At 43.8% G+C, this 24,947-nt stretch overlaps 1 protein-coding gene across 5 annotated transcripts in view; it reads left to right on the forward strand.

Moving 5' to 3' along the window:
* Frmd4a (FERM domain containing 4A) overlaps positions 1-24,947 on the forward strand; it is a 590,169-nt gene that overhangs the window by 264,030 nt on the left and 301,192 nt on the right. For 2 of the 5 annotated variants that reach the window (XM_051205871.1, XM_051205869.1), the window contains exon 1: positions 16,275-16,379. The exons of the other annotated variants lie outside the window; for them this stretch is intronic. In XM_051205871.1, coding sequence (XP_051061828.1) covers positions 16,290-16,379 — 90 coding nt within the window. In that variant the 5' untranslated portion in view covers positions 16,275-16,289. Of the gene's footprint in view, positions 1-16,274; positions 16,380-24,947 lie in introns of those variants that run through there. 5 annotated transcript variants of the gene reach the window in all.

The raw sequence follows: 24,947 nt of genomic DNA on the forward strand, positions 1-24,947 counted from the left end.
AGTGACACAGAACTGTCCATATGGATTAACTGGATGAGGCGTGGCATTTTGAATCAAGTAAGTTGCAGAAGTCTGAATGAATGGGATGAAGAAACAGAAAACACTCCCAGGAGAAATCAAAACCACTTTGGTATGCATTCTTTGGAGAACCAGATTTGTTTGTGAAGAGATCATTCTCGGGGCCTGAAAGGGGTGGTGGAAGAATTTATAGTGCTCAAAATACTGGTCACTCTGTGTATGGAAATGCAGATTTCTGGAGAGCATCACTGGCTCCACTGTCCACAGACTGTTTTCATATGAGTTCTCCAGTAGTTGATTTTCTAAGATGAAGCAGTTTGGTTTGATTTACTTTCCTCTAAAGGAAACAGGCAGCTGTCAGGGACCCTCCCCCTTCTTCAGCAATGATTTTAGCAATGCAATTCTGAAAAGTCCCGTCAAAATCAACAGAGTTGCACCCCACTTCCTTACGTTTTGTTTGGGCTTGCTGTAGGGCACAGGTTGCTCTCTCTGGGTTACTGATGGCATGTGCAGAGGCAATCTTGCAGGTGGCAATGCAGCTGGAAGGTGTTGGCATGTGCTCTTTCCAAGAACAACAGTTGTTCTGCCAAGGAAGGGGCTGCAGTGTGTGCGGTGAGGGCACACTAGTCTGTGTTTAGAATAAGGAACAGGCTCAGAAGGTTGGTGCTTTTTGGCTATACATCACTAGGGCCCTTTCATGGACTTTACAACGAATGGTGTATTTGGCAGACAGGACAGTCTGTAACATTTTTTATGATTAATTTATAATTTGTCTTCAAATGGAGGCAACTTTATGCTGGCAGGATTCCCAGAGGGGCTTTCTTTTCTAGGAGGGTGTGGGCAGCTGAGGGACTTGAGTCCGTTCTGATCATGGTCATGCCGTGAGAAGTAAGTCTGAAGGCAGAGTATGTGGGAAATGATGGACAGGGTCTTCCTGCATGTCTAGTCCGAGTCATCAGTTCATAGGATGTAGAGAACAAGACAGGAAACTAGCTTTGATGGCCAGTCCTCTCAGCAGGGTCAAGGTAGGGGGTGATCTCTGGCATAGGAAAGGATCAGTGAGCATTTGATTGTCTCAGAGGGAAAATATTAATCTGAAAATTGTTTTTTGTTTAGTACCCCAAGGACATTAATGTATCCCCTTTGTTGCCTTGACTCCCTAATTTCCTTCCTACTCCCTTTGAATTCCCATGGTCTGTTTCCAAGCCTGGCAATGTTCTTCCTCTTCAGTGGGGAAGAACTCTCATGTGCCCCATCCTTTTTAATGATAATAATTTAATTAACAATTTAATAAATACCCCTCACTTGATTGTTCTGTTTTCCTGGTCCTAGTTGGAGGGTTTGTTCACCCATTCTCTCAGGAAGGCCAGAGGAGACCATTGAATGCCCTGCTCTTTCTGCCTCTTCCCCTGGCACAGTGTCTCTCACTGAACCTGGAGCTAGGCAGCCAGTCAGGCTGCTAGTGAGCAGGCCCCATCATAGCAACCCCACTCCCACAGCTCCAGGGCTATATAAGTGCAATGGCCAAACATGGCTTTTTACATGGGTGTTGGAAATCAGAACCCATGTTCTTCAGCATGCTTGTAGCCTTCTTAGCATAGAATATGCTGTATTGACACCATTGGTTATACATCGATTACTTGTTTTTAAATGCATATTATTCATTTTCATTGAAAAATGAATTTGGGTGAGATCATCAAGATACAAAAGAGAATTCTAGACTCTCTACACTTTCTCCCACCTTCATTTTAAAATTTATTTATTTAGTGGGGCATGCATGTGCCACAATGTATGTGTGGAGGTCTGAGGACCACCTGTGGGAGTCGATTCTCTCCATCTACCGTGCATTTCCATAGATCAAACTGAGATTGTTGGGATTAGCAGCAAGCACCCTTACCTACTGAGCCATCTTGCCTGTCCTCTACATTTCTTACCAAATTATAGAACCTCTTCTTGACACATTCATGACAGAGACCACCATGGTTATAAAAACTAAAGAAATCAGTGGATGGAGTGTGAGGAGTAGGAACTCTTTTTGTGTTCATAATAAGTTCCTTATATAATATGTGACTCATGCCTGGTGGTGCAGCCTTATAGTGCTAGTTACTTAGGTGGACTGACGTAGGAGGTTTGCAAGTTCAGGATGAGCCTGGCCTAGAGCAAGTTCAGGGTAAGCCTGAGCAACTTAGTCAGATCCTATCTCAAAATGAAAACTACAAAAAGAGCCAAGCATGAACCTACAGTAGAAGGGCACTTGCTTAGTATGCAAATGACTTGGAGGTTCAATCCCTAATGCCATAAACAACAACAAAACCTACCACAATATGTGATATGTGATATGTATGTGAAATTCAGAAGATGTCTAAAACATGCCTGGAACCTAAAGACTTATTTACAGAGCAGTAACCCTGTGTGACCTGCACCCAATGACAAAGGATGCAACAGATACTGTAGGTGCTCCATGTGCCCCTTCCAGATAATTCTCCCCTGTCTCCCACTGGGTCTCCCCAACCCCCAACTTTTGTGATAAGCATTTTTCTTGATGTTTGGGATAGTTTTCCCAATCTGCATGTAACAATCCTAGAGTACATTAGCCATGGACTTTGAAGCCACATAGACATAGCTGAGTCCCCACCCTCGCTGTAAAAGCCCTGTCAAATGCTTTGTCTTTCAGAAAATCTCTGTTCTCATCCAGTGTGTGCATCTACAGCAAAGATTTAAACTGGGAAATGCAGAGAAGCACCCAGCATCAGGGATGCAGGGAAGGGACCTGGGGTTGGGGGTGCAGAGAAGCACCCAGGGACAGGGATGCAGAGAAAGTATCCAGGAGTTGGGGGTACAAAGAGACACCCAGGGCTGGGGGGTGCAGAGAAGGCATCCAGGGCTGGGGAGTGCAGAGAGGCACCCAGGGTCAGTGGTGCAGAGAAAGCATCCAGGCTTGGAGCAGTACAGAGAAGGTCCTGGGTATGTTCATTTTCTTCTTTATCCTTCTTTGCTTGCCCCCCTAGACAAGGGAATTTGTTTTAGGGATGTTACTATAAAATCATTTCTTCCCTTCACTCCTAACTCTCCAGTTGTTACTACCTAAAGTGAACATACACACACACACACACACACACACACACACACACACAGAGAGAGAGAGAGAGAGAGAGAGAGAGAGAGAGAGAGAGAGAGAGAGAGAGAGGAATTACAATTACAAGGCATTTGAGTCCTTTGTAAGCACAGTCTTTGCTTTGTGCATGAACTTGTCATTTTGTGGCTACTCTTGTCCTTAGCTCTATTGCTGATAGGCTATGAGTCCAGAGAACATCTGCTGGCATCCCCTTAGGGAAGGTGCTCTGAGCCAGATGACCTTTTATGTGAGTGGGTGTTTCCCCTGCATGTATGTTTGTACACCACATGTGTGCCTATTGCCTAAGGAAGCCAGAAGAAGGCATCAAATCCCCTAGGACTGGAATTATAGGTGGTTGATTGCCACCAAGAGGGTGCTAGGAATTGAATACAGCTCCTCTGAAAGAGCAACCAGTGTTCTCAACTGCTCCAGCCCCTGGCTGCCCTTTCAGATTGATTGCCCGGAAGAATGGGGAAGAATGTCTGACAACCCATAGGGTTTGAGATTAATAGCCTAAATAAACAAAGAGATGACTTGAAATCTGCGGGCTAGCGTTTCCTCATTCCAGCCTTGCTAGGAACATCAGGCTTTCCCAAGTGAATATAGCTGTCTTGAATGACTGTTTGCATCAGAGGTCCATTACTCTTGCCATTCCTCGTTAGTTTTGAGCATGCACATTAGGATGTCATCCAGCTATCTCCAGAACAGTTGTTTCTATGTTGACCCTTGCTTTCCAGGATTACCAACAGACATTTGGGGTGGGTGTGCTTTGTGGAAATGCAAGGCTTTTATAAGATGAGATAAGGGAGCCTATCACAGTTTATGTTTTTTATTTGTTTCATTATACCTTGTTGCTACTTGGAGCTTCTTTAGCTGCAGCTAGCCTCCCATGCAGCTGGGTTCCTAAGAGAAAATAGAGAAAATAGCCCTCACAAGCATGTGCACAAGCTTCCTCATGCAAATACAACTTACAACCACCTGTATCTCCAGTTCCACAGGATCCAATACCCTCCTCTGGCCTCCAAGGGTAACTGCACTCATGTACACATACCCCTACATGCATACATGTAAATTTCTTGTTAAAAAGAAATATTTTAAAAGAATGGCTAGTACAGAATATGTTGTGTGCCATGCTTCCAATTGTCAGTCTGTCCACTTCTAATTTCATAAAATGTAGGACATATCACTCATTTCTTACATCTCCACTCTAGTAGGTATAGCTGAGCTGCTTTCCATGGATACTCTAAGGCCTCCCCATAGACCAAGGGGCACCCAAGACAAACTGAAGAAAAAAATAATGGGAAACCAAGCAGGTGTCTTGAAACATTCTTTGTCAGATTAAATAGCCTGATTACCTACACCCAATTTGGAAACGATCACATGCCCAATTCAATTCCATTTCTGCAGTGGAACTCTGCATTCTGCATCAATTAGATGAGTTCCTTTCTTGGTCTCCCGCATAGTTGTCTTCTTGATGCTTCTCTTGCCCACCATTTTCTCAGCCCTCTTTGTATCTCTCCTTTGAGTAATCCTCCTTTTCTTGGAACTTGTATTAGCCTCAACATTCAATGGAAGTGCTAAAGAATGTAATTTTCACTGTTAACTAGAAGTAAAGCTGACCGTTATTGAATGGCTGCCCCATGGTTTTAATGATAGAATTTGTCTAGTGGTTGCTTGGGTACCATTGAAAACCAGAGCTACATTTTCAGGTTTAACTCTTCTCTTAAATTCCATCTCAAAACACCCAGACATCAGAAAGTCAGCATGTCCAGAGCCACTCAGCATCTTCCCAGACCTTCTCCTCCACCTGTGCATCTATCATAAGGGTTAGGACCATCCTTCCCCTGGTCTCTTCAGATAGAAGCTATAGAGGAATAATATCCAGGGTCTAGACTTCATCTTTCTCAAATCTTATCCATGTAATAACCTTGTAACTGCCCAATTGGCCTCCATTCTACCATTCACCCTTTGTCAATCAGTCCCTCAGAATTAGTCTCACTTCCTTGCTAACAGTAAGTTGTAATGGCTTCCCTTTGCTCACAAATAAGGTTATCTTGGTTACTATTTCTATTGCTATGATAAAACACCACGACTAAAAGCAACTTAGGGATGAGAAGGTCATTTCACCTAAAAACTTTAAGTCTATCACTGAGAAAATCCAAGGCAAGAACTCAGGGCAGGAACTGAACCATGTAGGAATGCTGCTTAGTGACTTAACTCCTTGAGGCTTGCTCAGCCTGATTTCTTATATAACCCAGGACCATCTGCCCAGAGTTGGCACCACCCACTGTGATCTGGGCCTCCTCATATCATGCATCAAGAAAATACCCCACAGGGTTGCCTATACCAGGCCAATCTGATATAGGCAATTTCTCAATCAAGGTTCTCTCTTTCCAAATGACTAGCTTAGGATCAGTTGACATAAAACTAGCCAGCATATAGTCCAAAATAAACTGTTCTATAGTATGCAGGTGATAATCTGGCCTTAGACTCCTTTTGTGTGTGTGTGTGTGTGTGTGTGTATGTATGTATGTATGTATGTATGTATATATGTATGTATATATGTGAGTACATACCTACACATGCCACAGCAAATACACAGAAGTCAGAGGACAATCTTGAGTGTTGATACTTGCCTTCCACACAGTTTTAAGGTTTCTTTGTTGGTGTTTACTGAATCTTCCAGGCTAGCTGTCTGGAGGGCCTCAAGTCTCCATTACATTTCATGGATTCTGGAAATTCTCACTCAGCTCCTCATGCTTGCATAGCAAGTGCTTTACCCACTAAGCCATCTGCCCAGCCCCATGTTGTCATCGTTTACCACCCTTGTTCTCACACATGTGACTCAGTATCTCATGCAATTTTCACAACTTTTCCTTATGTTGTAGAGACTTCAAATGCAAACACAATAGCCTAGGCCAAACAGTAACAGAGTCCTCTATTCATCCTAATTTGCTCTAAGAATTGCTCCATTGAAGGTATTTTACCCATTCTGGCCATGAACTTGTACCGAGAAGCCCTTTGACATTTTGACTTATGGGTTAGTGGGTGTCTGGGGCACACTCAAGATAAACCATATTCCCATGGCATGAGGTTCAGAGATGCCAGTCTTTCCAACAAGTTCATGTTGGTATCTCCCCTTCCATTGGGAAAACATGAGACTCATAGGTAAGTAGGCAATAATTACTGGTGGGTGGTAGTGCCATATTCCCTGGGCATGGGAGAGAGAGGGCTCATGCACCATCAAGGAAAGACCACATTTTCCTTTGCAGCACTGAAGGATTATTTTAACTATGGGGGAATCTGTTCTGTGGATGGAAATTACATATTCAAGTTCTCTGCCTGGAAAAAGGAAACATACAGTGAGAAACAGGTTTAAAACTTGGTCATTTGCCACCCAACACTTAGCTCTCTCATATGCCTGATGTGAGAGTGCCAAGCCTATTGAAAATCCAAAGTCAATGTGTACTGGCTCAGCTTAGGAATACTCCATATATATCCAGCTAATTCTGTGAAGTCAATACCACAGATAAGGGCATTATTTATTTTGCCATTCTAGGTGTAATTACACAGTTTACCCTGTGCAAAGTGCACTTCATAAACACGGCAGATCAATGCTAGTTATCAAAATCCATCCACAGCTGACAGAACATGAAAAAGGGCTTTGCAAAATGATCTGGAAGGCCCATCTGCAGAGCCAGCCCCACAGGTCATCTTATTACCTGCTTAATCACTCAGGCATCTTGGCAATAGTATCGATTCCCAGGGACTAGGACATGACATCACTCTTAACGTATGTTTAATAAGCTATTCCCACCATGCAGAATGGCCATCAGCTCAGGCTGCAGCCTCTGAGTGTCTAGAGTGGTCTCTAGCCTTTGAGGGAAAGTAGAATGCTTGTGGGGACCAATCATATCTAGGCAAGGAGTGAAGGGCTTCCATACAGAATAAAGTCCTCCTGCTGGGACAAGAGAGACAGCTCAGCCAATTAAGTGTTTGCTTTGCATGCATGATGACCTGAGTTCCATCCTGAGAACCCATGTAAACAAAAGCCAAGCATAGTGATGTGCACTTGTGATCCAAGCACTGGTGTTCTTGGGGGTGGGGGAGGAGTGAAACACACAAATGCCTGAAGCTCACTGGCCAGCCAGCCTAACCTAGTTGCAATTTCCCAGCTAATGACAGACTGTTTTAAAAATACAACATGAATAGTACCTTAGAAATGATAGATGAGCTTTCCCCTGGCCCCTATATTCATTCACACACATGTATTGATATACACATACATGTACTTTCATATAATTCACACATACCTTTATATAAGAGCACACACACATAGACACACACACCTTCACACATACATACACTTTGCTACTTGTATACAAGGCCTCTATTTGCTCTTTGTCCATGAGCAAAAACTTAAACCATGCAGCGAGCAGACCAACAATCTTATGTTTGGTGTTCGAGGCATGCTGAGAATATTGGTGACTATCCCAAAACAGGAATTTATATTTTCCATGATTTCTACAACTTGACCATTGCTTCAAAGACCTCAGGAGGTTCCAGGACACCTGATATCTGGAGGTTTCCCTGTGGCAACCTCCTCCCCACTGAAAGAGAATGAGGTCTATTTCCACTGAAAGGAGACATGTCTTTGAGTTGATGGGATCTGGAGCCCATTAGTGAACTCTTCCCCATTACTGAACTGAAACCTACCAAACATCAAGTTTTCAAAGGTCTAAGAAGATAGGTGGCTGTGGGGGGGTGGGACAGCCATTGAGGAACTCCCTTGATTGAAGCATGACTTTAGAACCATCCACATAGAGAGACAGAAGGAGGGACAGTGAGGCCCAGAAAGGCTATTGTGGTGCCTAAGGCCACAGGAAAATGTGGCCAGTTGTGGGACACAGCAGTGACACAGGGAGTAAGGCGGCTAGGCATATACAGTGTGACCCTGGGCAAATGATTATGCCTTCATTGCTTCATCTTCATGCAGGGAAAGAAGAGTACTATTTGATAAGACATTGTAAGAACAAAGTACACCAACATTTAGAATAGGTCCTGCAGGAGAGCATTCCACTAAAAGGGCTGTGCATTTCATCGGACACTCAGTAAGGTACCGATGACTGGATGAGGGAATATAAACAATGAAAAGAAATAATAAGCTTGGTTTGGGCAGCACCAAGGCCCATATCATAGAGTTTGGTATAGTAGGCAGGACAATCACAGAGCCATTTCAGAAGCAAGTTGACCCTTGGCCTTGAGCACCACACCTTGTTTCAGCAGTGATAAAAGGAGTCAATCTGAGAAGATCCACCTTAGATCCTTTATCCTCTTGGTCTCAAGAAAAGGGAGATGTTAAATGGAATGTGGAATTCAGCCAACTGGCAAAGGAAGAGGGAGGGGTTGAGAGGGGAGGAGAGGGAAGGGAGGGGAAGGAGAAAGAGAAGAGAAAGCGAAAAGAAGATAAAGGGGGTTGGGAAAGAGGAAGGAAAATTTAATCTCCCCACCCAAACAAACTACAATTCTTCCTGGAGCATCTTCCAAATGACACAGGAGACACACTCTGTTCAGAGATACTTTGAACTGTGTGATGTGTGAGAACAAACCTTAGTTAAAACTGAGACACCCAACAATGCCTCACATGGATCTGGGGAGCTTAGCTTCTCCCAATCCCAGGTAGGTGAGGTCTGTTTTCAAGAGAGCTACAGATATTATGCCTTACCTTTGACCTCCCTTCTGGACTCCTTCTTAATATACAGCCACTAAGCAGTGTGTACTAAGAAGACAAGGCATGGACCATCTGAGTCAGCAGTGTCTGGAAGGAACATTTATGGGATTGGGATTCTGAAGAAATGCAGGGCTTCTCTCCCAGGACTCCCCTCCAGACTCGAGGAACTTTTTAGACTTGTTGAGAACTCGTTTGCTTCCTATCAACTCTTCCCCTGATTTCTTTCTCGTTTCACATGGCAATAATTAAAACCCAAGCTTCTCCACCCCAGCTCAGACTGGTTTGTGCCACATCTGTGCTTGGACATAGGACATGTTTGCACCCCTTCCCGGAAATCCCACAGTAGCATGTCTCCCTTAGCCCTCCAGCCCTTCCAGGAGTGAGATAGATAGAAGCTTTGCCTGCTTAGAGCTGTCCTGGCTGCCATTAGTTCTCTGGGACGGACCAGTGTTTAAACCCAACTTTGTCATCACAGATACCTGGCTGTAGAAAGACCCTGTCTTCCTCCCCACTGCTGTAGCTGGGAAGACAATGCTTGTAAGGAGTAAATGTTTTTCTTCCCGCTGCTGCTCTTGCCCCGCTACCGTGCCAGCCCCAATTAACACACCAAGACTCTGTATTTGATATAATGCTGTTGGCCAGGTACTGGTTTCTTATCGGCTAGCTCTGTCTTAATTATTAACCCATTTCTATTAATCTAGTATTTCCACGTGGTCTTCTTACCGGGGAGTGGGGCCTGTGTCTGGTCTCCCCAGTCTCTCCATCTTGACTCCTCCTTCTACTTCCTCTTTCCTCTTTGTCTCCTAGTCCCGCCTGTCTTGCTTTCCTATTGGCCAACAGTGCTTTATTCATTAACCAGTATGAGAAACATATTTACAGAATGACATCTCCCATCATCTCCTCTTTTTTGTCTAAAATGAAAAGAAGGGTTTAGGTTTTTCCTCCTTCTGCTGGTCTTGTCCCACCGCCGCGCCTGCCCCAAATAACGCACTGAGACTCTGTATTTGATATAATGCTGGAGAGCAGTTCTGTTCTCTCCCTTCTCTCCATGTTGACTCCTCCTTCCTGCTTCCTCTTTCCTCCTTGTCTCCTAGTCCCTCTTATCTTGCTTTCCTATTGGCCAACAGTGCTTTATTTATGAACTAGTATGAGAAACATTTTTACAGAATGACATCTCCCATCAAATGCTACCAATGTCTCTCTTTGTATTGGTCACCTATGATGCTTCTCTCAGCCTGGAGCCCATGTCCCTGCCTCATCCTCCAGGGTTTGTTTTGTTGTTGTTGTTCTGTTTGTTTATTTTTACCCTCCATATTATATCAGAACATCTAGGATGTCCCAAGACCCACTCTCAAGCAGATCATAGCAAATCTAAGATCTAAGTGTCTCCCATGTTCCCTTCATTCTGTCCCTCTGCTGCTCCTTACACACTTTGCATACCAATCAGACACTTTTCTAAAGCAGCTCCCTGTGGACTTCACTATGTAGCTCAGGCTAGCCTACAACTCATGATCCTTTTGCCTCAGCCTCCTGTAGTGGATCACGTGTATGCATTACCATGCCTTGTCTCTCCCCTCCTCTTTCTCCTTCCTGAGTATGAGGGCAACTTAGTTTCTAACCTGGCTGCTCTCTTGTCTACCCTGCCAGTCCCTCCATGGCAATAAACGAGAAGGTGGCTCCCATTATCCTAAGAGCTCAAACACTGAAAAAAGATCTCTTTTTTTAATATTGTACAAAATGTGTCAAGAAATAACCACAGCTGAGGATGGACGCCCAAAAGGGCATGTCTCCACTCTCAGCTGTGTCTCCCATCAGCTTCGTCATGACTCTCATCCCTCAAGGTTAAGGGTTTTCAATTGGTAGAAGAGTAAGAAGTAGTAGGGCTTGTTTGGGAAATGGCCCTCGCAGGCTTATGCTTTAGAACACTTGCTCTCCAGATGAGGGTGCTGTCTTGGGGGGTGGGGGAATAGTGAACCTCTAAGGGGAGGGGCCTAGCTGGAGAAAGTGGCTAGCTGGGAGCAGGCCTTGAGGATTATGACCAGGTCCCACTTCCTGTTCTGCCTGCTTTCTAAGTGCCCATCAATCTTCAGAGAGCCATGAACCATCATGCTTTTCTACTGTAAAGGGCTGGATTCCTGGACCCATGAGCCAAAGTAAATCTTTTCCCCTTAGCTTGCCTCTTGTAATATAGTAAGAAACACAAACATAAGAAGGACCCCATTTTCTGACTGTGAATTTCTCACCCAGAAGGGCCCCTCAGCTCACCTCTCCAGCACCTTCCTGAGCTCAAGGTCCTTTGTTTCTCCTCTCAGCATGCCATCACCCTCCAGAGCTTCCTTTTGGCATCCCATCTGCAGTGTGCTCTCCAGCACCTTCCTCTCTCAGGAAACCACCCTGTCTGCTGACCTGCTTTCTCAGTGTTCTGTCAGAGGCATGAACATTAAGAGGAAAAAGTTCTCTGAGGGCCAGCCGCTTAAAGTTGTAAGTGAGAGTGTGCATGTGTGGATTTCCAGGGAGCCATCCGTGTCTCATTCACCCCAGTGTAGCTTGTAACATGTACTAGTATACTCACTGCTGATTTGGAGCTCTCCTTATGCAATTGTGACTGTATGACAAGCATAAACAAACATATAGACATATGCAAATACATATACTCTCATACACATACACATTATACAAACACAGACACGTACTTACTCAAACATACACATATGTACTCATACTTACACATATATACATACATACATACATATATATATATATGTATATATATATATATATTTACACACAGATATTCACTCATACACACACACATATATGAGGTGGGCTTTTCCCTTCCTCCTGTCTCTTCCCACCAACTCTGGTGTCATAAACTGCTTTCTGTCCTACAAGCCATTACCCCATCTCCCCTTTCACATCCTTCTGCTAGTGACCTGGAACATGGCTTTGATTTGCTGCGCCTTTCTTTGGTGCATGGGGAATATTGATTTTCCTACAAGGCAGTTCACATCATTCCTGAGCTGTTTCAGTCCAGACTATCATTTAAATGTTTTCCTGGGGCGGGACTGGAAGGAAATGTTTCCAGAAAACAAACAAAACCCTCCATCAGCCAAAGCGTTCACTCCTTCAGCCATCAACTGCAGCAGCATGGGCGAACCGGACAGCTGAGGGTGGCTTCCCCAGCACCCCAGCCCCACACCATTGACACCCATAACATCTGCCCTAGTTTGCCAGGGCCCTCTAGACTGTTGCCTGATACACATGGTCTGGGGTTTCCATGTCCTAGTGAAGACGTGAACTCATCCCGTTCTCATCCAGCTGTCTCCGACTTCCCAATGCCAGTTCTTTGGGCCACTGTCAGCACTGGTCCTGGACCCAGTAACTAACAGAGACCCTCCCTTCTTTGTCCTTGTCCCTACCTGTGTGACAGTGGAAAACTGGAGGCTGTCCCTCCTCTTTCTCCTCCCCCTTGGCTCCATCGGTGCCTGAGTGAATAGTCTACCTCTGCATTCATGCAGTCCAGGACTACCATAGGTGACTCTATCTCTGAACTTCTCTTACTCAGCTTCTCTTTGAGCCCCTGAGGCGGGTCCCACTGCCCCTTCCTTAGCTCTTTTGGGTTGTCTGTGACCTGCAGCCAATCCTGGGTGACATAACAAACACAGTTCCAGAGACTTTGAAACTGCCCATTTCACCAATCCTCTCAGCTTCCATGCAGCTTCCATCTCACCAAGGAGGAGTGTGGCTTGAAGGACGAAATAGACAAGAAACAGAAGATGAATCCAGAGGGCATCCAGTGAATACTGGGATCAGCCCCAATTTATTACACAAAGCTCTTATATACCTCAATCAGAAGGGGGAGATAAAAGACTTCCTTACCATACTACAAGGAACAAACAAATGTAATTGCTTCCTAAAAACCTGAAACATCAAGTAACCACACACTCAACCAAATATCCTGTTGTTTAGGTAAGACATCCACTAGCTAAACCTTAGGCCAAATAGCTTGTTGTCTAGGCAAGACATATAATAGCCACACCTTAAGCCAAACATCCTGTGGTTTAATCTTGAAGGAGCAATAATAGTCTTAAACTCTCTGACCTCAATTCAAGATGGAAGGGAGTCACTTCTGTGGGCCTCCACACTTCAGCCCCCCTGTAAGACCATTAGGAGAACCTCTTTCTAGACTGTGAAACTGTCTAGAACATGGCTTTGATTTGCTGCGCCTTTCTTTGGTGCATGGAGAATATTGATTTTCCTACAAGGCAGTTCACATCATTCCTGAGCTGTTTCAGTCCAGACTATCATTTCAATGTTTTCCTGGGGCGGGACTGGAAGGAAATGTTTCCAGAAAACAAACAAAACCCTCCATCAGCCACAAACTGACAACGTGCCCTGTGACAATTGACAGTAGAATAGACTAAGTGAGACCCTGCATTACACAGTTACTTTGGTTTACATCTGAGCTCTTACCTATCCATCAGTGCACTCTGGTCACCTTATTTAAAATAAAGATATATACGTGTGTGTGTGTGTGTGTGTGTGTGTGTGTGTGTGTGTTCCTTCACCTGTGAAACACAAATAATAGGAGCCATTTCATTCATTGAGATAGCCTTTGGAAACCTCCCAGCCCATTGTCTGGCAACTCAGTAAAACATCCATCCCTTTTCCTCCCCTTCAGTGTTCACATAAGGTACCATATGAGTGTGGTATTAGAACACATTTGTGTTCTAATAATGAAAACAAATAACAAATATAAATGCTATAGATTCAGCAAGGAACCTGTAATGTACAGGTCTCATTCTATGGATAAACTATTAGATATTTCTGGGCAAGCTGACTACTCAGCTTGAAGTCTTAAGGAGGAAGTGGACATTTACTCCACAGGGACTGGGGAGGGCTCCATTCATGGGAGGAGACACTTCTACTTATAGAAAGCATGACCGTGCCCCCGCCACACTGGGGAAAGGGTGGAATGTGCTGGGCTGCAATGTGTGGGGAGTCTGGCCCAGAGTTATTTTGATTTCCATTAACATTCTCTTCCATACGTATTTAACCATAATTGAACACATGTGCTTCTGTTTTATTTGCACTTAGTTCATCAAAGTGTCCCTTACAGTCTGAACTATACCCCCACAGCCTGGAGTTCTTCGGTGAAACCTCCATTAATACCCCTGGGAAACAGGAAGTTGCATTTACTGAAATATAAATAAATTCAGCTCTCAGGGGCTTTGCTGAGGCCAGGGTCACAGGAGAGGCAGCCATGTACTATGTCCTCTCAGAACATACTGGAAGGACTCAGTCCTGTAGCTCTGGACAGATGAGTGTTTGGAAAGCACATCTGTCCTTTGTTCAAACCTATGACACCTTCAAGTGCCATTTTGGAAAAGCAAGAGACCCTACAGATTTGGGTGAATAACTGAGGACCAGTGCAGGTTTATTCTCTGCTCCTGTCTTCTCTGAATCTGGGCAGTATAGGCAGGAAGAGAGGAGGAGAACAAATGACATGTAACCTAAAACCCCTCTCCAAAGATATCCAGGACTCCTTCTCTCCCTGCCTCTCCCCTCTCGATCACCCTCTTGCTCACTCCAGCTGCACACATGGAACCAATTATAGACAAAGCCCGATTGTTGTACATTGGACTTTCCCACGTGGGTCCATTGCTTTCTTTAACTGCCTCTTAGTGTGTGCCTGCGTGGGAGCACCCTGCCCACGGTTCCAGTCCCGCTCCGCGGCACCCCAGTGCCCCACTCCCTCAAGCCTCCCTGCTCTAGTTCAGTCTCTAGTAGCATAAAAACCCTTCTTCCTTTCACACCCACCCCCATTTCATATTAGTTTTGTCTGAATAAACAGAACTTTCTTTTCCATCACTCTCAATAAACTAGAGCTCTCTAGTTTGTGGAGAATAAAGAAAAGCTGGGACCCAACATGTGAGTAACATCAAGCTAAGCCTGAGTTCCCCGAAGAGGGAGCCGGCTTTGCTGTCATGAGGATCAGGGCAGGGGAGTGTGTGTGTGTGTGTGTGTGTGTGTGTGTGTGTGTGTGTGTGTGTGTGTGTGTGTAATTATGTTCAAGAGAAGCAAACAGAATTCCTTAAATCCTGCCATGCTGTCACTTGTGATTTTTCTCTGCTGATCCCACGGGTTGAAGTGATGGAGGTGGGGTAAGCTGGTGATGTAGCCCTTACAAAATACCACAGAAAGTTAAAACTCTAGCCTCCTTGGACCATCCCATTGGTTGCAATTACACCTCGACTGGAAAAGAATTGGCAGATGGGAATGAAGCAGAGCTTGGGTCTTTTCAAAGCTGTGTAAAGTCACACATGACTTAGTCTTGCTCACTGCAGACATAAAACTGAGTGTCCTAGAGTCAGTGACATGTCTTCGGTGGGTAAAGGCACTTCACTAAGCCCAAAGACTTGACTTTGATCCTTGGGACCAGAAGGTGGAGGGAGAAAACTGATTCCTGAATGTTGTCCTCAAACCTCCACACCACCTACAGTGGCACTCCTCAAACCAACACCCCCTTACAAACTGGCACAAAAAAATAGATAAGTAATGTAAAAGTTTTAAACAACAACAACAAAATGCTCTAAGCACGTTTGCGTGAGGCTTTGGTCTGATTCACCTGAACTATAGATGCAAAGATAGTTTTCCTCCTTCTCCTTCCCCACCTTTCTTCCTGTGGACTGTACTCACATAATCAATTTGATGCATACATTTTCTGTGGGAAGCCATGGCGGGAAAAAACATATTCATGTCTTATGTTCAGTTTCACAGAGGTAATTTACAAATCCAAAGAGACCCCCAACTCCCCTATGTATTGTTGCTAGTCTTCAAATATTTTTTTAATGTTAGGAAGAGGATGAAATCAGAATGCAGAATTTTGAATTACTCTCTGCTCCAGATGTGGGGGAGATTCCTTTTAGTCCTTTTAAGGTAAGCATGTGACCTACTGCACAGCCGAGGGGCTTGGGCGTCACGTGGTGGAGTGAATAATGTGTCTGATACAGCCTTGATGAGACAACTGACCTGGTTGCCATCTGCAGCCCTGAGAAGCAAAGTTGACATTTCTGGATCACTCCCCCTACAAGCACTGCTTACCCACTTCTGGGATAGCAGCTCTCACTGAGCCAGCACTGGGAACAGCCAGGAGGAAGCTGAAGGTGCCGCTCTCACAGCTGAAGTTGGAGAACTTGGGCTGTTTTCCTTTCTCCCCATCCCCCACCTCCTGACCAACCACATCTTGACTCACAGGGTTGAAAGGAAAACTCAGCTTTTCGATATTTGGGAAACTTCCCGAAGACCACAGCTAAGCTCTGAGAAGGAATCTAGCTCATCTCCCTCTTTGCTAGCAACACATATACATACCACACACACACACACACACACACACACACACTTGCTCACTCCCAGCTCCACACCATGGTAGTTCAGACTGCAGTGACTCCAAACAGACCTCAAAGACTTTTGAAAATACCGTATGGATCTCTGAGAAGGCGCAGCGTGGAGAGGGTAAGCAATGTGGTGTGGCGGTGGCTGGCTGTTCGGTTCATTGGGCAGTTGCTACATGGAGATGATGATTTCACTGTGCTCGGAATTACTGCTGCTACTGTTTTCCTGAGCAATTTGAGTTTCCTACAGCTTCAGATTGTGATTCTCTCTCTCTCTCTCTCTCTCTCTCTCTCTCTCTCTCTCTCTCTCTCTCTCTCTCTCTCCCTCTCTCTCTCCTTCCCTCCCTCCTTTCTTCATTCCCTCCCTCCCTTTCTCTCTCCTGAAGAGATAAGGATGAGGCTTCTGAAATGGAAATGTCTGTCAGTTACATCTACATCTCCGGAGGGGAGATGAACTATGAGGATAGAGCTGTCCCCCTGGAGCTTGTTGAGAAGTGTGTCAGGGCTGGGAGCCTGGCTGCTCCCCTGTGACTGAAACACACTCTCAGTGCTATAGCATCTCAGATTTCCTCTGCTGGGAGAAAAGGGAGGTGAAGGTGGTGTTAAGGGCTTTTGCGCCTCACCGATGTCGTTTATGAAGCCTGTTGGTTAAAAGCTCCTATTCATCCTTACCCATTCTGTTGTTGCCCTTTCAAACATATTGCAGTCCTTTTGGGTCTGTTTGTTCATAATAGTACTGATTCTGTCTGAAGTGATTATTAATTTCCTGAAAGCATGTGCCCTTCTTGGTAGCCCCTGGCAGAGAGGACCCCATAAAATAATAATAAGGGTTGGTCTTTCTCTGTAATAAGAAATACAATTTTGAGGGTGGCTGTCATGAATGTAAAATGGGCTGGCTGTCTGGAGGAGATCCGCTCAACATGTGGGGATTGGTGTCTGTATCACCATGGCACAGGATTATTCTGTGTGGCTTAGAACCTCCAGACCCCTTGTTGGAATCCTGACAAGCCCTTCCATGAACTGGATGTCATACCCATGTTTTAGATTAAGTATAGGCCAAACCCAGCTCAAAAAAGTGAGGTATATGAGTTAATGAGTTAGTTATCTGATGCAGCTCATGGCTCGTGAAAAAGAACAATGGCTTTTTTTGGGTGGACTACTCAGTAGTTAAGGGCTTTTTTTGTTTTGTTTTGTTTTGTTTTTTATTTTATTTAAAGAAAACCTAATATGGGGGACTGTCTAGACTATCCAGGCAGGATTGAGTTTGTGGCTCTGATAAGTTATAATTTTTTTTCTATTAGAATTTGTTTAAGGTCATTACCCATTCTGGTTGTGTTTAGGCCATCTTCAGTTTAGTTTGAAATATGTGTCAGTACTCTGTACCAGTTACACCACTTCATGTGTAATAAGTGCCTACTTTGATATATATAGATATAGATATAGATCTTTGGAGTCTGGGAATTAAAAACACACACACAAATTTATTAATTATCTCCTTTGTTTAAAGTTTGTCTGTTTCTTTGTTTTGAAACACTGTCTCACTCTATAGAATTCACTGTGCTATCCATGCTTCCCTCCAACTCATTGCAATGCTCCTGTGTCAGCCTCCAAAGTGCTAGGATCATGGGTGAAGCCAGATGTCCCAGCCCCAGTGCATGTGGAACGTGATTTTCAGTTATAATGAAAACCCTTGCTTCTGTGATAATCAAACCTGTGTAACATGTTTTATTACTGAGATATTTGTTCATAACTACCCAAATGTAAATCATGTTTTTCAGAGCTGGGTACCATGGCAATATAGAGGAGAGCATTATTCTGCTTCTGAAAGAAAGAGAGAAAGAGAAAGAGAGAGAGAGAAAGAGAAAAAGAAAGGAAGAAAGGAAGGAAGGAAGGGAGGGAAGAAGAGAAAGGAAAACAAAAATCTAGTTATGGGGCTGGAGAGAGGACTGAGCTGGTTGCTCTTCCGGAGGACTTGGATTCAATCCCTAGAAACACAGAACAGTTCCCAACTGTCTGTAATTCAAGTTCCAGGGAATCTGACACCCTCATACCAATACAAATTAAATTAAATTATTTCTTTTAAAATTCTAGTTACCTTGTAACCTTTCTTTATATCATTCATATCTCCATATGGGTAGTTAATATTTAAATATAGATTGCATAAGTACAGAGGTGTACACTTACCACTTGGTTTTTTTTCACTGTACACCATTTTAAGACATACTGACAACGCAGGAATCCAAATATGACCTAGTACATATCTGTTGTCATGTGTATTTGCAAGTAAGGTAATACATTGAATTTGAATCATATATAATTTATTACTTTCCTTGAGCATATGCCAAGGTTTTTGGCCTTAAGAGACAAGTCTAAGGGCTCTAAACCCTTTAAAGCAGCCTGCAATTCCTTAGAGCTTGGGTGTTGCATTGGACCCACCACCTCCCCCTCCTGGACAATGAGTTAGAAGTTAATTGGAATATATGGTAGCCTGTCAGGTCCAATTGGTCGTTTAACACCACAGTGCTTTTGTGACGCTTCTCAAAATGAAAGTCATATATTTATATAAAAAGAGGGCAGTTAGGTGATACAGCTCCAGACCATGAAAGTTGACCCACTTTCCCTGAGACTCTAGCACCTAGCCCTTGTAACAGTGGAGAGAATGCCAGACATTTTGGCGACTATTATTGTCTGGTAAGTCTCAAAGGCTTCATATTACCAGAAGAATTTTACTCCAGGTCCTCCAGGTCCATTTCCTCTCCTTACCATCCTGAGCTGCTAATGAAACATAGAACATGGGGCCTCTTCCCCTTCATACTGTACAGTAGGTGTCGTCTTCCATTCAGACACATTGGTCCTGGAACTTCGTGTTGTCTGTCCTTGCCATTACGGAAAGCCTTGTGATCTTTGCTCTCTGGTGGCCATGAGGCAGAGCAGCCTGACTCTGAACAGAACTAGCAACTCATCACCAGGACCTCACATAGAAGACACACTTAAACCTGAGATGTGGGGGCCAGGAACATGGCATGATTTTAAAGAGAGAGAGTACACATGTGTATACATGTCTCTCTACATGTATGTATGCACTTGGAAGTCAGAGACCAACTTCACATGTCATTTCTCATGTTCTGTCTTCTTGTTTTTTGTTTGTTTTGTTTCATTTTGTTTGAGATAGTCTCTCCCCTTATTGCCCATTAGGTTGGCCTTGGCGATCTACCTGCATCTACCTTTCCAGCTCTGGGAATGTGAGTGTGTGCCACACCCATGGATTCTGGGAATCAAACTTGGACCCTTGTGCTTGCACAGCAAGTGCTCTCCTGCCCCAGGCCCTTTGCCCAGACTTCTTTCACAGAATAGTATGAACCCATTAGTGAGCTAAACAGAATGAGGGGAGGGAGTAGAAGAAACATAAAGTAATATATTTTCCATACTGAGTGAGATTGGGCATGCAAGACTATAATAAAACAATTGTAAGTCCGTAAACTATGTGCTAGGTTAAGCCATAAATAAGCAATGAAGATAGTTTGGGTAATAGAAAGCAGCAAGGGGCTGTCCCAAGAGCCAGTAGCCTCACTAGCTACTAATTTGTGACCTTGATAAAGTGCCTCAGACTCTCTCTCTCTTTCTCTCTCTCTCTCTCTCTCTCTCTCTCTCTCTCTCTCTCTCTCTGTGTGTGTGTGTGTGTGTGTGCGTGTGTGCATGTGTGTGTGTGTGTGTGTGTTCTCTTGTTGAACCTGACGCCCAATAATTCATCTACATTGACTAGCCAGCAAGCCTCAAGGATCCTCCTGTCTCTGCAACATCCAGTGCTGGGTTCACAGACTTGTGCTGTATCATCCAGTGCTTACTTGGATGCTGCAGTCTAAACTCAGGTGCCTATACTCAGGAGGCAACCACTTTGCTAACTGAGCCATGCCCCCTGCCCCTTAGCTTGTATTTTCAGGAACTAATGGTTCTGTGGCTCAGGACAGGTACCAATTCCAGATTACATCTGTACCCTGCTAAGGTCACTGTCTCACTTCTTCTTCACCCTACTCTTAGGCAATACTCCAACCACACATGAGAGTAACCTACTACCTTTAGAGTACCATTCCCTCTGCCGTATCAGGCCTTTGAACATCCTTCCATTAACCTGGCACTTGCTGCCTCCTCCTCTCATCCTTTGACTTCCTATTCCCATCTTTTTGCATGAAGCTCATTTACTATTGGAAGCCTTTCCTGGTGCCCCACCTCCAAGCCAAGTCCACAAAAGTGCACTTCCTGCAAGATGCCACGATGTTCTGTGCTTCTTTTGTAGTAACACAGACAGCCTGCATTGAAGTTATCATTTCCATGGATAACAAGCTGCTTAAGAACAAGTCACCTGGTTCATAACAGGAATGGTATAAATATCTCATCTCAGACTGTCCATCCATTTTTTTATACCAATACGAGGACTCTAGATGAAATCAGTCAAGGCAGCCAGCCATGCCCAATACAGTTCATCCTATTCTTCCCAAAATAGGGAGTCATTGGCCCAATCTAGCATAATCTGCTATAAGACAAAATTAGGGCAGGGGAGATAGCCCAATGGCAAAGTGCTTATTATGCAAGTACAAGGACCTGAGTTCGATCATCAGAATCCATGTTTTTATTTTGTTATTTTAAAAGGCCAGCATGTATGGTACACACTTGCAATCTCAGTGCTGGGGATGAAACAAATAGATAAGATACAACAGAATGTAATAAACTGTTCTATGGATATGAGAATGAATGCAATTTGGGAGTTCTATCATTAACATCCTTAATTCCTATGCCTTAGAAGTAAGACACAAATAGGAACAGCCTCAGTTCCTGAGCTGACTTCATGGAAGTCTCATTGTTGCTGGTGGAAAATGTGTTCACTCTCACTTGTTCACACAAACTGAGGAAACGAAATGTTCTTTCTTATTTGCTCTGGAATCTAAGAGCACACCCGACCCGATACCTCTAAGTGGAACAAGGTGGGAGCAACTAGCCTGGCTCAAACTAAACACATAAATTTGATGGTTTTATTGTGGGGGAGGGGATGAAGCAAGCAAGCATTCTCTCTTCCTACAATTATTTGACTACTTTAGGTGAAAAGGTCTTTTTTCCCCCTGGAAACACTGAGATGGTGTGATATTTCTGGAGTGGTATTTTTAACACAGCATAAATTAAACCTCATGGCACCCACAACATTCATTATTCGATGTGTTATTCCAGGTTGACATATTGCCAGTCTATTATTTTGCAAACCATTACATTATCCCAGCTGCTAAGCTGCATAACTTAAGGATCTAGAATACAACAGCATCTCTGTACTCATGTGTGTGGTGCTTACATTTTGAATGTATTCATGCAGGGAAGTGTGAGACACTACCCAAAACACATACAGCAGACAGCTCTTAGTGGATATTTATTACCATTGAAAGCAGACAACCAAGAATTGTTCAGACAGATCTGCGTATTCACATGTATTATTATCCAGCCCCCTCATTCAAGAACACTTTTGTTCTTTCTATAAATACATGCCTTTCTGAAGAAAAAGATCATGGACTCTCAGGGACTCTAATTCTCTGCTTCACAGAAGGCAGGAAAGGTCATTTTCCCCTGATTTGGTTTAAATGGAAAATAAAAGTCGTGTGTGTGTGTGTGTGTGTGTGTGTGTGTGTGTGTGTGTGTGTGTGTGTGTGTGTGCTTGTATGTGAATATATCTGAGGAGGCCAAAAGAGAGCACTGGAGGCATGGGGAGTTTTGAGCTACCTTACATGGATGCTAGGAACTGAACTCCAGTCCTCAAAAAGGGCAGATACACTTAACCATTGAATGATCTCTCTTGGTTTTGAGGCTTGATCTCTTTTTGGGAATTTATCAAGTAGGCTAGGCTAGCAGGGAGGCTTGAGGGAGCCCCAGGGATGCATCCATCTCTAGCTCATCAGATTTACACTGGAAAGCTCTAAAAAGCCTTGCAGGTTCCCTGTGCCTACACCGAGACCAGAATGAATCTCAGTGGATGGGATCCAGGCAGCCTTGGAGACTCTCTGTGTCTACACTGCACCCAGACCAGAATGAATCTCAATAAATAGGATCCAGGCATCACTATTTAAATCTCCCAAGTGTCTCCACTGGAAGCCAACATTGAGAACACTGCCCCAGAGTATATGGTGGCAAAGATGGATCATCCATGCCAGCTTAAGGAATTTAAATAGTTCTTGTGTTTTATGATATTATCAGCATGAAAAAGGACTGAGTAGGTGGATTGGGGTGGGTTTGTTTGCCTTCTTTTGTGGTAAGATGGCCAAATATATGGTCCTTGGTAAAAGGAAACTTAGATTTTAATTTCTTGGGAGTTGAATCTTTACTCCTAGGATATCCTTGACTATCCTAGGCAGTATTCTATACTGTGAATCCACTCTTAATAGTTAGATACAGCCTTTTGCAGTCATGGCATGTGAAACATACAGAACTTCTTTGTAGACAACTCAAGATCCCAACCATCAATCCGTCTATCCCACCTGCTGATCTTCTCCATTGCAGAGCTGCTTGTGTTTATTTCACTCTGCTGTAATGAAGATATGTTCATGGAATCAATCAAGTTTCAGAGCATTCTTATAAGTGCTTTGCAACAGAGTTCTTAGGTCCTAAGAACTTAGGACATGCTTAAGCAGCATAACTGCTGTCCACTTGTACAATATGAGTTTCATATAGTTGAAACAAGTCCATTGTGTGTATGTTTGTATGTGATGTATGCAAATGTGTGTGTAGATGCATGCCAACATGTGGAGGACAGAGGAGGCCATTGGGTTGTATCACTTTCTGATTATTCCATCAAGGCATGATATCTCACTGAACCTAGAATTAGGCTGGAAGCCAACGAGTCTTGGTTGTCTTCCTGTTTCCACCTCCATGGTGCTATGGTTACAGACACATGTGTGAGCATGCCAAGCTTTTTATATAGGTACTGATGATTCAAACCCAAGTCCTTAGGTTTGCCCAGAAAATTCTCTTGCCCACTGAGTCTTCTACCCAAGCTCAGAAATCCACTTTATTTGTATTGATTCATCAATGGGCTTCTAGGAACAAAATATATATATATATGGGAGTACATGAAGCAGCCAGTTCCTCTACATCAGCACAGGAGTAGAGAGAGATTAAAACTAGCAGTTTGCATGTCCAGAGGTGTGTCTCCCAGGTAACTCTCTATCCCATCAGGTTTACGATCAAGATTCATCATTGAAGTTCCAGTACATGGTGACTTGAAATGGTTCATAAAGAGAGAATTTAAGCCAGTGAATTTGCAAACATACAAGTTAGAACTTTTGTTTTCTCCAAAAGTCTATACATAAAAATTTATGGGCACATTCATGGCAGATGGTTGAAAAATCACAGGACTATGAGATACTGCCTGAAGAATGTGTATGGATGGATACATGTCAGAGGACTGAGCCTTCGAAAGTTTGGAGGACAATACTATGATGATAAACTAGAAAAAAAGGAAGAAAACAGCAAGGAACAACCAATGATATAGAAAGAGAATTAAAGATAAAGTTTTCCCAGTCCATATGGACCAAATAGAATTCCTAGAGACATGTGATGTAGACTGCTACCTGAGGGGTAGTATGGTAATAGACAGTTATCATGAAAGAGACATTAGGGGATGTTGGGAAGGGAAAATAGAGCATGTAAACAAGGGAGGCTCTCAAGACAAGTTTTACTTTCCCCAAGGGCAGTCCTGGATAGAGTAACTGGAGACCATGGTGGTGTCAAAGGGGTCAAAGTTATGAAAATTAAGATGGCCAAGAATCTTTTTCCTGTGGTACCACAGAAGCATTGCACAGTGGCTGATATTTTTATTGGGCACTTGTCTGTGAGTGTGGAGGCCAGAAGCCAACATCAGATGTCTCCCTCAGTTAGTCTGCACCTTTGGAGACAGAGTCTCTCACTGAGCCTGGCTCTCTGATGCAGCTGGCTGGGCAGCAGCCCCAGGGATTCTGCTGTCTCTTCCTCCCCAGTGCTGTGATTAGAGACACATGTTACTGCTTTTTGGGTGGGGGGGTTGGAGAATAAGAGTTTTCATGCTTGTCAAGCAAGCAATTTTCCAACTGAGTTGTCATTCCAGCCTACAGAGGTCAGTTTTAAATAGCACCTCCCCCACCTTCAGCCACGATATCCAAGCTTATCCACTTTCCCCTGAGTTACATTCAAAAAGTAGTCAAGGAAAGGATGGATGAACAATTTCAGCATCTTATGGCGGTCACCATACCACCACCCCACCCTCTTGCCTCAGTCTCCTTAGCCTCTAACCTAAGGAAAGTTCTTTTGTTTGGTTTTTGGTTTTGCCTATGAAAAAATAGTTTTTAAAATATGTTGATATAACCATGTGTTAGGGCTTCAAAAGCCAGCTGAGTTTCAGAATATATTTAGAAAGTATAATTTAGGGCCAAACCAGCAATGCAGTGTCCAAAATGAGTGAGTCCTAGTTTGAACTCTGAATTTGGGCATTTAGACATGATCTGTAAAAGAAAATAGATTTGAACCAAATAGGAAAAAAAAATACAGTCTTTGATATGAGAAATCTGTGCTACTGGATCTTCCCGAACCCCACAGAAGAAAATGTTCCTCTTCTCTGTCCACTGTGCTGAGGGAAAGCCATGGCCAAAATCCCTGTACATATCCCACCCATAAAAAGTTT

Source organism: Phodopus roborovskii, unplaced genomic scaffold, assembly GCF_943737965.1.
Source record: "Phodopus roborovskii unplaced genomic scaffold, PHOROB, whole genome shotgun sequence".
Lineage (NCBI taxonomy): Eukaryota > Metazoa > Chordata > Mammalia > Rodentia > Cricetidae > Phodopus > Phodopus roborovskii.